At 40.2% G+C, this 12,510-nt stretch overlaps 2 protein-coding genes across 3 annotated transcripts; one reads left to right on the forward strand and one right to left on the reverse strand.

Moving 5' to 3' along the window:
• Positions 1 to 489: 489 nt before the first annotated feature.
• Positions 490 to 3,566, reverse strand: cldn1 (claudin 1). The gene is made up of 4 exons (XM_040144722.1): positions 3,207 to 3,566; positions 2,222 to 2,386; positions 1,925 to 2,009; positions 490 to 1,211 (listed from the first exon to the last, which is right to left on the reverse strand). Exons 1-4 carry the CDS (start codon positions 3,430 to 3,432, stop codon positions 1,049 to 1,051), a joined length of 639 nt encoding a protein of 212 aa, XP_040000656.1. The 5' UTR covers positions 3,433 to 3,566; the 3' UTR covers positions 490 to 1,048.
• A 1,079-nt stretch (positions 3,567 to 4,645) lies between these two features.
• Positions 4,646 to 7,565, forward strand: LOC120799147 (carboxypeptidase N subunit 2-like). Of its 2 annotated transcripts, XM_040144087.1 has the most exons (3): positions 4,646 to 4,778; positions 4,854 to 4,878; positions 4,973 to 7,565. In XM_040144087.1, the coding sequence occupies exon 3, from the start codon at positions 4,979 to 4,981 to the stop codon at positions 6,551 to 6,553; it is 1,575 nt and encodes a 524-aa protein (XP_040000021.1). In that variant the 5' UTR covers positions 4,646 to 4,778; positions 4,854 to 4,878; positions 4,973 to 4,978; the 3' UTR covers positions 6,554 to 7,565. The 2 variants fall into 2 exon arrangements, with proteins under 2 accessions (XP_040000021.1, XP_040000020.1); XM_040144086.1 differs by lacking the exon at positions 4,854 to 4,878.
• The last annotated feature ends 4,945 nt before the right edge of the window (positions 7,566 to 12,510 follow it).

Consider the following 12,510-nt stretch of genomic DNA (forward strand, 5'->3'; position numbering starts at 1 on the left):
TTTTTCATGAACTCTGATGACTACACTTGTTCGGACAGGAGCCAGTGGTCTGAGGTATGCCTGTCAGGAGCCGCTCCCTTGCTTCCTGTCTCCCTGTTTGGAGTTTTTCTTCCCTAAGGCAACACATTTCACACAAGCCACGACTCTTCATTCTCTCATCTCCCTGTTTTAATTATGGAAATTTTCTTAATCCTCTTTTGCTTTTCTTATGTTTAATGTTTTGTTGTTGTTTTTTTTTAATTAATATAAAAATATTCACAGAATGTTTGTGTGTTTGTTGCGGCAAAATGGAAACATTTGCAAAGATAGTTTCCATTGTAGCTCTCTAACTCTAATGTATGACGTCTTGTTACCTTTCTACTGCCTGTGTTGTACATCAAAAAAAGAAAACAAAAAACAAAAACAAAACACAAACACTGTAAAACCATACTGTCATAGGAAAGTAACAAAGATTTTATTTTACATTTGATGAAAGAATAATGACAAGAATACAAACAAAGCAAAGTAACAAAAATAAAACTAAAATTGGTATTTGTTCCAAAGACTGTGAAAAAATAAAATAGTCCTGAGATGTCTTGAACCTATGCTGGGCAAAGGTATTTTTTGAATCTTAAAATTCAAAAAAATAATCCCAGTTTAAAATACTTCAAATTAATTGGAATATTGTTAAGTACAATTGTTTTTCTTAAGTTCTTAGTTAGTCATAATTATTGTTTATATCATTCTATTTCAACTAACATTTAATATTCATAACTTACTGTTGATTGTTTTCTAGCTGTGCATTGATAAAATGTGAAGTTTCCTGTGTCAGTACATTTCTTTTATACCAAATCTGCCAATTATTTTTGTTTTTGCCGTGTGCAGGCTCTCATATGGACTAGCAAAGAACTTTAGTTATTTCCCAACAACTATAAACATATGCCAGCTACAACACCTGCAAATATACATGCTGCAAAACAGAACAACGAGTCTGAATGTTGTCCAGTTATGGCTCCTTTGAAGTCAACAGTCTTGCGCGAGCAGAGGCTGGATGGAGGGATTGTCCTCCCTAGACATAGTCCTTGCCTGTCGGGCCGGCAGAGCGGGTGGGTGGGTAGCGTGGAGATTTCCCTGAGCCCTTACTGGGACAGTTGCAGCAGAGGAAGCCCCCTCCTATAATGATGAGACATGCAGCTCCCCATCCAACATACAGGGCACTTCCAAATTCATACCTGTGAATGATTAAAATTATACCTACGTGGACATAAGTATTTACCAGCATTACCAGTCTTCAAGTCTAAACACAAACTGATGATATTATATTCAATTAAGTCTGATTCACAACAGTAACTTTCAAATATTACAGCATTTAATTTCAGGTTATTTTTGTAAAGTTAACTTCATAAACTTGCTTGAAAATTAAAGAAATAGTTTGACCTTGTGGGAAATATGCTTATTGCCTTTACTGCTGTGAGTTAGATGAGAAGATCAATCCCACTCACACGTCCGCACACTAAATATGAAACTTCAGCCAGCAGCCGGTTAGCTAAGCTTAGCTTATCTTAGCATAAAGACTGGAAAGAGGGGAAACAGCTACCCTGGCTCTGCCCAAAAAAACGTACAAAAGTGTAAAAATGACAAGTTGTAGTTTTACATGCCGTTATGTACCAGACTTTTTCTTGACATAAAGACTATGCTATGCAAGCTATTCCCCCCACCTATCTCCAGTCTTATGCTACACTAAGCTAACCAGCTGCGGGCCATAGCTTCATATTTACCTCGTATTTTCCAAAATGACAAACTATTCTTTCAAGTGTGTTCTAATTGATAAACTAAATGATAACTTGGACTGGCAGAACAAAAGCCGGATAAGCTCGCTAAGTGTTCGTCCCCTGGATCATTACACACACACCTTCAGTCATACCCAATAATTTACTCGACACACCTTGAATTAGTGGGAGTGAATGGGTTGTAGAAGTCCTGCGCTATTCTGTGGCCGTACCAAGATGTTCCCACCAGAGCAAGCAGACCTGGTAAACCAATGAGCAGAGAAACTCTTCATATTGTTCCATTATAAAGGTTAAAACATACAAGAGTGTATCATCCGTTGGGTATTATCTTAAATAAGGCAAAAAAGAAACATTTGCTGTTTTCAACAGTTGCTGCAAAGCACACAAGCCAGATGATGTTCAAGGAATGTGTGTCCATTGCATATGTGTGTGTCAGCTGAATGAACTCTAACCAGCGATTATGAAGATAACCCCTCCAGCGAGCGCCACTTTGTCCTTCTGCTCAGGTTGTTCTCCCATGCAGGTGGTGCACCTCATTCCCACCACCTCCACCAAGATGGAAATAAAGCTCAGCAAGATGGAGGACAACATCAGCCCTCGTGTGCCCTGTACAATCCCTGAAGACAAAGACACAGCACAGGATCAGCTGATTTTAGCAGGTTTCATTCAATGTCATGGCTTTCTAAAGTTTTTTTTTATTTATTTATTTATTTTTTGGTTTTACCATTTGACCTCATAGGTTTGAGCTTACTTCCTGTAGACTCATGTTCAAATCTCACCAGGATTTTTTGTCCTGGATCATCCCTACTCTTTCTTCCTCTTAACAGTGATTACACTCCCCTCTCTTTATTGAATCACATTGTACGTCCTCTTGTTTTCAACAGGCACAGGCATTCCTTCAAGGCTTTTTCTATCTGATGAAGCTGGTAGCACCGACCTTTTATAATACAGAAGTTAAAAATCCATTTACACAGATACATTCACATTTGAAATTGATCACCATCCATAACTTCTTTTCTTCTTGAACGGATTTCAAGGGGAATAGAAGTTTCTTTGTGATAAGCCAGCCGCTGGTATTTGACTGACATGTCGCTGCATGCAAGAGGCCTTACAGGGAGAGAAAAGGACATTCTTGTAAAGCTCCAGGAAGGTTGGAATGACCAGAGAGATTTTAACTTTCCAGTTTTACGGGATACAGTCAGACAATTCTTAAACTACTCTAAACATTTCATGAATTAATCATTTCAATTCCATAGAGTCACTATTGAAAATGTTTTAATATTGTTTAGGTAACAGACAATTAATGGTCCCATGACCACTTTTTCTTCCCAAACCCATATATTTATAGAAGAAACTGATGTTGGACACAGTATAATTTGTGGTCTCAGTATGCTCACAATGAAAACATGATTAAAAAACAATGTAAAACAATGTTACCTGGAAGCTGGAGCAGTGAATCATAGACTTTACACTGAATCTGACCCGTGCTCTGTGATGCACAGGTCTTCCACAGGCCTTCATACAACGCCTGAGCTGTGATGATGTTGTCTCCCGCATAGGACGAAGCTTTCCACTCCACCATGATCGTGGATGCTACCGAGCCAATGAAGCCCAGAAAGGCCAATGTGAAGCCAAGAAGCTGTATTCCTGCATTGGCCATCATAAAGGACTCAAGTGGAAAAAATGAAAAAGCAAAAGTTATTCTAGTTATGTAGAGACTGAAAAATTACAAAATTTCCTTGAAGTATTTCCAGGTGGTTTGGGGTAGTGGATCTGATCCCAAACAGCTGTGTCTACCGGTGCATCCTCAGGGAATAACCTGGAGGAGAGGGAGGATCCAGGAATGCCAACGACTCTGACTGAGGTTAGGAGGAGCACGACGACACCTAGTGGATGTGATGGTCTCCTCCAGGGACTGAAATGACTACTGAACCTCCAACCAGCTTTCACTGAAAATGCAAAGCTATACACAGAGCACTCAAACATAGTAAAACAACACAGTTTTCACATTTTGTACTTGCAAAACTGGCACTGTGATTGGGCCATTTTTTGTATGTTTAAAGTGTGCTGTACTTTCAGGGTAAAATAAATGTTCTCTCTTACATCTATTATTATATAACGGAAGATCTATACAGCCTTGGCTTGGATTAATTTACAAGACAAACATCATTTGGAAACACTGCCCTCATGTCGGGCATTCAAAAACCTCATTTAAAACATGGTTCATGAAGAAATGTAAATCTTTGGAAAAGTCAGGCTCCCTCCTTCATGCCTCATTAGTCCGGTGTTATTGTGCTATACTATATATCTGAATGTGTATTTTATTTTTTTATGTGACTCTGTGTTGACTGCTCTACACTGCTGTTTTGGCCTGGCCTCTCTTGTACATGAGATAATGTATCTTAAAAGACATCCAGGTTAAATAAATAAAATATATATAATTATTAGTAGCCGTAGCAGTAGTTGTAAATGGAAATGAAAAACTGATAAACTGAACTGGAAAACTGATAACTGAAACGAGCGCTCTAGTTTTTCCCTGAAAGCAAAGTTTCTTTCGGATCAGATTCTTTTGTTTTGGTGAACAGTGCCTCAACACTAAGAGACTTTTGAAACCAAGTAAAAAAGACAAAAATCCTCTGCTCTCTTCCACATGTTGTATATTAAAGCAGCAAATAAAAATCAGCTATGTTCTACTCTGTGAGACTACAGAGAATATAATCCTGTAATTCCTTTGATTTGCTGAATTACAGAATTGTCCACTTGTTTTGTGTGTGTGTGTGTGTGTGTGTGTGTGTGTGTGTGTGTGTGTGTGTGTGTGTGTGTGTGTGTGTGTGTGTGTGTGTGTGTGTGTGTGTGCGCGCGCAGATGAAACCATGGCAGGAGCTGGCCACTGACCAAAGGTTTTGTCTTGCCTAATTCAGGCTTGTTGTCATTTGCACTTTGTGTCAGCTGGCTTGTAGAACAGCAAGTAAATTTGATTCAATGCGGCGTGATCCCTGTAACACAGAGGTATGTTGAATTTCATTTATTTAAATGAATAGACCTTACTTTGAATGAACATCACTCATTCTTCTTTCTGTAAAGGAATTCCAGCTCATACAAAAGAAACGTGAGTATACTGCATTCGTTTCTGTTATTAAATAAAACCAGTGTCAACTTTGGTTCCCTGTTAATTCATACGAGCTTTCTTCATGTTTCGACAGTGGAAAATGGACAAAGAATTGGGCCTGACTCTGTTCCTGGTGCTCCTTCTCTGTCACAAAGGCCATACAGAGTCAGAAACCTCTTGTCCATACAGATGCCAGTGTTTCACTCTGGTCCAAGTACTGTGTGCAGATGAACGGATGACATCTTTGCCCAGAAACATGTCCAAGCAGGTCAAGGACTTTATTGTGATGACATCAGCCGTGGCGTACCTGTTCCCTCACACTTTAGAGGAGAGCCCCCAACTTACCAAGCTTGTCTTTCTAAATAATGCACTGCGAAGTATTCACTCTCATGCTTTCAAGCATCTGACTGGGCTGCAGGAGCTGGAGATTAGTGGAAACCCCTGGCTTGACAATTTAACTCTGGGGACTTTTTCAATGCAAACAAACTTGACTAAACTGTTGCTCAACTTCAACAGGTTAAAGACAGTGCTTCCCGGCATGTTTGGCTCCCTGAAACAACTAGAAACTCTGCAGATGAAGGGAAACACAATATCAGATCTGCCGTCATTTCTTTTCCTGAACCTCCACAATCTACAAGTCCTGGACTTGTCCCTGAATATGCTTGAAGAAGTGAAAAGAGAGACATTTTCTGGTCTGGCTAGGCTGGAGATCCTGAAACTTAACAGCAACTTCATTAGCAATCTAACATCTGACACATTCCACAATATTTCTCAGCTGATAGAGCTTCACTTGGAAGGGAATAAGATATCAGAGCTCACTGATGGTATCTTCTCTGTGTTAACCAAGTTAAAGGTGCTCAACCTCCGCGGAAACCTTCTTACAACCTTCGGTGATAAAGTGTTTGGATTCAACGCCTCAAATTTGAAGGAGCTGAACCTTAAAGGCAACAGACTGACTGAGCTGTCCTCTCTTAGCCATTTGACATGTCTTTCTGACCTTATCTTGTCTTCTAACCAGCTCTCCAACCTTCCTGTAGACATTTTTAGAAATGTTACACTGCTGGAGAATCTGGATCTTTCTGAAAACCAGCTCACATTTCTGCCTGAAAGAATCTTCAATAATCTATGTGGTATCAGAACGATCCACCTCCATAAGAACAATCTGAGCAAGGTGGAACCCAAACTGTTTGAGGACCAGTTGCTCATTCAGCAGCTCTACTTGTCTGACAACCAGCTGGAAACTCTCCCACTAGGTCTATTAGACCCTTTTCTCATCCAGCACACAGTGAGGCTGCACGGAAACCCCTGGAAATGTGACTGCCACATGTGGTACCTACATGACTGGGTGCTAAGAAACAGCCAAGACATAGAGATGCTGGACAGGATGCTTTGCCAGAGCCCCGGCTTTTTGAGAAGACGAACAGTCGTCTCCATCAACAGGGACCAGCTGGTGTGTCCGGTGTCTAAAGATGAGATGACTGATCTCAGCAGCTGTAGCCTACAAGCCTCCAGTGACACCATGATCATCAAGTGTAAAGTGGATAAATGTTCTCCACTGACAGTGAAGGTGCAGTTTCAGGAGAATGACAGCAATATTAAGGAGCATATTTTGAAAAATGAGCCTGAACATTCTCAATGTAGCAATGAGACAATAATCAAGAGTCCCATTCTGTAATTTTCCCTGATAATTAGATTTTGTTCTGTGTGCAAATACGTCCTCGTGTATTTGTTGAGTCTCACTATATGTTCTGACTGTCAAAGTCAATACTGTAAACAAACCTCTAACTAAGGAGCTGATAACCATTATACATGAATGCTGCTGAATGATAAGAGGGGTCGACGAACCCTTTCCTGGTAAGGATCAAAGTACAACTAAGTACTTTTAAAGATACTTTCCCCGCTACGCATCCGCTAACGTGTTTTGACTGTGGTGCGTTTGATCTCCATGTCTCCAGTAGCCTCTGGTTCCCCTCTTTATGTACAGTGGGCTCCAAAAGTCTGAGACCCCGTTCTTATTCACTTGAATGCAAAAGTGGTCTCAGACTTTTTAACCCAACTGTACACTCAAAAAAAAATTTTAGCCTAATACTTAAGATTCATGTATTTTAATTGCATTAAAGATTTCCATCCACTTTGATTAGACGGTTTTAACATAAACATACTAATTAACCTGATGTGATGCATATTTCTCCGTCAAACATAAATGAAACAAGTAAGAATAAGATTTACGTAATAGTGCTGATAAATCCAATGGCAATTAAAATACAGAAATCAGAGAGTCATACACTGGCAGCATTTGAGCGTCTTCAGTCTTCTTGATAACCAGCAGGCTGAAGACACAAGTTGAGGATTTTGTCATATCAGAAATACAAGTAGAGAATACCTGAATATGAATGTTTCAATATATCCATTTACAGGCTATGTATTTTGCAGTTTGAAAAAACTGGAACAACTGTTCATGTAAGACGATAATAAAATACAATATTTTCCCCATCAAGACATTAAGATTGACGATGCTTTAAAAAGGCAGGTTTTTTTTGTACGTAAAATGATGGTCTGCAAAATAACCTGTTAATACAGTTGTCATACAAATGTAGTGCAATAAAAGGTACAAAATCTCCCTATGAGACCCAGTGAAGTAAAAGTACAAAGCAGCATAAATTGTACTGAATTACAGTTCTTGAGTAAATAACATTTCACCACTGCTTTGGCACACATATGTTTTTTTTCTAATTTATGCAAGTGGGTTTCAGAGAACCATCCACTCTGTCACCTAGGGGTTTAAAAAATGGATTGAGACCAACCAGTCCTCCTCTGATCACCCCACTGCCCCTGAATACAGAGAGGGATGATAAAGAGTGAGTGAGCAGAACGGGGAGGAGGGAAGCCTCAACATAACAAGGCACACAGATGGCTACACCTTGAATACAGCAGTCTAACCCGGGCTTAAAAAGGGTCAAAGGCCCGAGGGTCGATTGGGTCCTTGGTCTGAGTTGAATGACATCACAATTCACCAGACAAAAAGTGGTGGCTGTCTTATTTCCAGAGTTTAGAGGGATGGTCTTAAATTGGAGGTAATCCTCACTTGACCAAAACTATGGGGTGAGCAGGACATTTAACATTAGGGTTGTTAGCGAATGAGAAACAAGACATATGGAAGTCATTAAATGGATATATTTATTCAGTGGGGATGCTGGGCTTCAAAATTAATAAAATAAATTATTTAGAACAGCTAAAAGAAGAAACTAATTGAGATATGCCGATGTCAAAACAAGCCAAAGTCCTCTCCTCTTTAAAAAAATATTGATGAAATTACTTTGAAAAATGTATGAGGTTGCCTGAAATACTGATTTCACATGAGTTTTAACAATTGCTGTGCAATAATTATATCGTGAGGGGATTTTTGATATGTTGCACGGAATCACTGGGTTGTCCTCCACAACAAACCCTGAGGGCAACTCTTATGTTTACGTGTAAATAAGTGGACATGTAGTCATTGCATTTTAATCGTTAACAGAAGTTTGTAATTATTGATAGCAGTTTCTGTAAACCACCGAATTACAGATATGAAATGGAACTAAAATTTAATATCGAGGTTTGTTTTTTTTTTTTGGGGTAAAAACAAAAAAAATACCTTCTAGAGTTGTACTTATAGCTGCTCTAATCAATATTTTTATATCAACAATGTAAACAGAGGATAATGACACAACACAAGTCACGCTTCGCCAGAGGAGAGTGTTGTAGCTTTTTCGCAATTTTTTTTTTTGCAACAACGTTACTATTTTTGTTTTTCTATCGGTGTTGTTTCCAGCCACAGCAGGCAGCCTTTTTTTAATGACAAAACAAAAATCTCCCACTATATGTTACCTGCTCAGCACCAAACAGCGGATAAACAAAGTTAGAAACTAGCAGGTGAAAATTTAGCATTCAGCAGGGAAAGTGGTCTCAGACTTTTGGACCCCACCGCATACACATTTTTTTTATCTTTGGAAAATTAAAAGTTCTGTGGGTTTGATCAATGCCTGTTCACACAACATACGGTATGTTTGTAAAGATGGAGCCAATGCTGGGTGCGGTGTAGTTTCAATGGTCTAATAATGTTATCTTCAATAGCAAATCACCTGTCAGCATCCATCACTGCCAATTACTATCATGGCTTGACAAGCTTAGAACAGCAGGGTCTGAGTTCTGTCCGTTCAGGCACGATGAAAAGCAGCTTATAACCCCCATGGTAAAATCCCAACTATCTACCCTACATTGTGGGCAGTTAGCGCCGGACACCATGCTCCACACAGCAGCTCTTCAGATGGGAGAGGGAAAGAAACAGAGGGGAGAGGACATTATCTGGTGAGACACACAATGTCCAGAGCAACACAAAGCACTGGGGGGTTTCCCACAGAGTTTATTCCGGCCGGTGAGGAGGGAGGTGGGGAGAGCAGGGTAGGGTCCTTGGGACAAAGAGTAGGGGTCATCTGAGACTCAGTGCCTTGGGCAAGAATTCAGGAGGAGACTTTTTGATCTGAACATGTAAACTAATTTCACATAGAGTTGCTGTATATGTGTTTTATCACCAACCTTATCATTATTAAGATCTTACTGCATTAACAGCAGAGGACATATGTCTTTCTTTTTTCCAGCTTCGCTTAAATTAGTTCAGTCACTTGTGAAATGATGACGAGCACGAATTGCTTTTATGTAAACAGGTGTCTATTAGATCCTCTCTCTCACCCTATGAGAGGGTGACACACATCCACCGTGATACGATGACCTGAACTTCTCAAGAACACAAATAGTCCATTTTGTACACTTAAAACACGAGCCTTGCTTACTAACAAGGGTCAGTATTTACCCCTCAGTGCACCTAGACCCCCGGGTGGAGGCTAAATTGGTGTTGCTGACCAAATTAAGAACAGCTGACCTGATTTGGGTGTTAAGTGGACGGGGAGATGTCACCATAAGGGTAATCTTTTTTGCATACTGGTACACTGCTCCTTTGTCTTGTCGATACCTATTGGAGGATAACAAGAGGCTATAAGCTCCTTATCATCACATTACAATTATCGAGGATGAATCAGGAACTGTGGCCCTCTGGCCTTTGCTTTAATATGGCTATCCTTGTTTTGTTTCCAGCTCCACAGATGGAGAATTTTTATAATGCATGCATGCAGCCCTTCATTGTATATGACTAGTCGTTCTGGTGAAGAGTCACTGCAGAACTTAGCTGCAGAACAATTGACCTATACCTCCCACACTCCAACCACCAGAAGCAGAAGTAATTTCTGAAGAGGCCTTTGTTTCACAAGCTTGAGGACACTTTACAAATTATGGTTTAATAAGACATTGCTAACCATCATCATCCCTATAACTTTTTATGAATGCAATGCCATCAAGTCCAGAGCTCCCCCTTCTTTCTCTGAACACAGGGAACCAAGACACGACAAAACAACAGTCTGTAGTTATCAATATTAATAAGGTGTTAATGCATTTTTGCCCACATTCTTCGCAGCTCTTTTAGCAGAGGGTAAATGGCTGAATGGGCTTCATGAAGAATTAAAACAAAGCAAGTTTTTCAAGAGGACAAACATCAGCCAAACAGGATTCTCACAACCTGCAGACCCTTTAAGTTGTATTTTAATTTCGGTTTTCTCATCTATAGTTCTCATCTTATTTATTAGTGATCAGATTTAAACATTTATGAAGCTATTAGTTACAACATTTTAAACCCTTTAAAAGTGAGCATTACCAGAAAGTGGTGCAGTACATCGGTTTTCTTTAAAGTTTGAGAAATCATTTTTTGTTTATTATAAAGCAGAGCCCTAAAGTCGCACTTGTATTAGTTGTTTAGTTTGTGTTTCCCAATCATTGGCTTGTTAATCAGCTGTGTGACTATAAGCTGACTGGTAACATCCAGTCAAATTGTGAGCACATTATAATGTTGCCAATAATCCAGAATTACAAAGGAAAACCATGTGCACACAACTAAGGCAAGTACGGCAGATTAAATTTGAAACAGGAAGCCAGTCTATAAACTCAGATGGTGTCTTCAATTGACAGTGTGGATATTATTGTTGCAATATGACTTTGTCGTTTTTTCTTCTAAATAAGTTTGGTTCAAATTTAGGATTGTTTAAAAAACCTGTATGATTGTCTGACCACTTGCCCCACCTTCTTTTGAGCCCGAATCTCAGCAATCAACTTAATGAAAACCATGTTATTATTACCTATAAGAAGAATGGACAAAAGTAAAGAAATAAGACTCAAGACTCAAGACAAAATTTATCAGCTTCCCTTTGACTGTTTTAAACTCTTTCAGGTTGATTCAGTTGATGCCTCACATATGGTTTTTCAGTCTTTTCAGTTTGCCATGCCAAAAATTAAGGCTCTAACTGGAGCATTCATATTATAGGATGTCGCACACCTGCGGTGAAAGTATATTTTTATGGTCCTCTTCATAAGCCTTCACGGGCATATGGCCAAGAACAACAGAGAAAACAATACCCCTACCCCCCCTCTGATTTTAAACACAACATTTCCTTTGAAGATGCAAAGGCTTGTGATGTACTACCAGAGTTAGTCGGTATTAATGGCCACACCATCATCACTCTGTGTGGGTCCAAAGTAATATATTTTCCACTTCCAGTGTAGTCGCGTCATGCTGACACTAAATTCACCCCCGGAAGCTACGCTTGCCCCAGTATGCGTGAGTTTTTCAAAAACAACCAGCTAAATCAAAAAGGGATGAATTGGAGTGAAGGGACAAAGAGTATTGTCCATTCACCATTGATATCAAGTGCATAATCTATTCATTAGCCTTGATGTGACCCACTGCTGAAAACTTCGACCCCCATCAAGCACCATAACAACCCTAAGAACAATACCACACCAATTCACCCACAGAGGCGGTGGAGGTTTCCGGTGTGTGTCAGAGGGAGACAGTGCCTACAAGCAGGGAACCTGTCACAGTTGTCACTGTGTTTGTGAGAGGAGCCCATCAATCATGGAACACAGCGAAAGGGCAGGCTCTACCCAGCTTCATGTTTACTACTCTCTGCTTTACAAGGTTTGGGAAATACTGCATCCAACTGGGGTTTTGATTAGGGAGGGGCAAGGACTGGAGGAATGAGACGCAATCAGACAAAAGATGGAGGGTGGGGACCGACACTGGTCAACAGTCCCAATTTTCTTCGAGAACGGCCATCATTTGCTGAAGCTGCTCCATCCAGAACCACCCCCAGCTTCTCCATCACATATAGGTAGGGATAGGAGGGACTTGGCACTTCACAGCTCCTCTTATCTGAAGAGCGCAGCCTGGCCTAAAGAGTTCTCAAAAAGCCTTTAAGACCAGGACCTTTGGGAGCGTCCACAATAAGCCTTCTTTAGCATGGTGAAAGTGACAGCATGGTCCTTCCCCTTCCCACCCATTAAACCTCTTCCTGGATAAACAAGGGGAAGGCCCTTTATGAAGATGGAGAGGGTCACAAAAAGAGGAGCCATTGAGTCACTGAGGGGCCCATCTTTGTTTTTGTGTTTCAGAGTGTCTTCTCAAAGGATGCTCTGATAGGAGGGGGAGCTCTGTTTTTGTCTTTTAGTCCTCCTTACTGCCAATCTTCTCTCAGCTGTGCCAAAGCAGAG

The sequence above is a fragment of the Xiphias gladius genome, chromosome 14, assembly GCF_016859285.1.
Source record: "Xiphias gladius isolate SHS-SW01 ecotype Sanya breed wild chromosome 14, ASM1685928v1, whole genome shotgun sequence".
In the NCBI taxonomy this organism is placed as follows: Eukaryota; Metazoa; Chordata; class Actinopteri; order Istiophoriformes; family Xiphiidae; genus Xiphias; species Xiphias gladius.

Coding starts and splice junctions, on each gene's coding strand:
- cldn1 (XM_040144722.1), bottom strand. CDS start 3,432: ATGATGGCCAATGCAGGAATACAGCTTCTTGGCTTCACATTGGCCTTT. Junction 2,387..3,206: donor TTCACTGCTCCAGCTTCCAG/GTAACATTGTTT, acceptor CTTTGTCTTCAG/GGATTGTACAGGGCACACGA. Junction 2,010..2,221: donor GGTTATCTTCATAATCGCTG/GTTAGAGTTCAT, acceptor TTGGTTTACCAG/GTCTGCTTGCTCTGGTGGGA.
- LOC120799147 (XM_040144086.1), top strand. CDS start 4,752: ATGCGGCGTGATCCCTGTAACACAGAG. Junction 4,779..4,972: donor GTGATCCCTGTAACACAGAG/GTATGTTGAATT, acceptor ATGTTTCGACAG/TGGAAAATGGACAAAGAATT.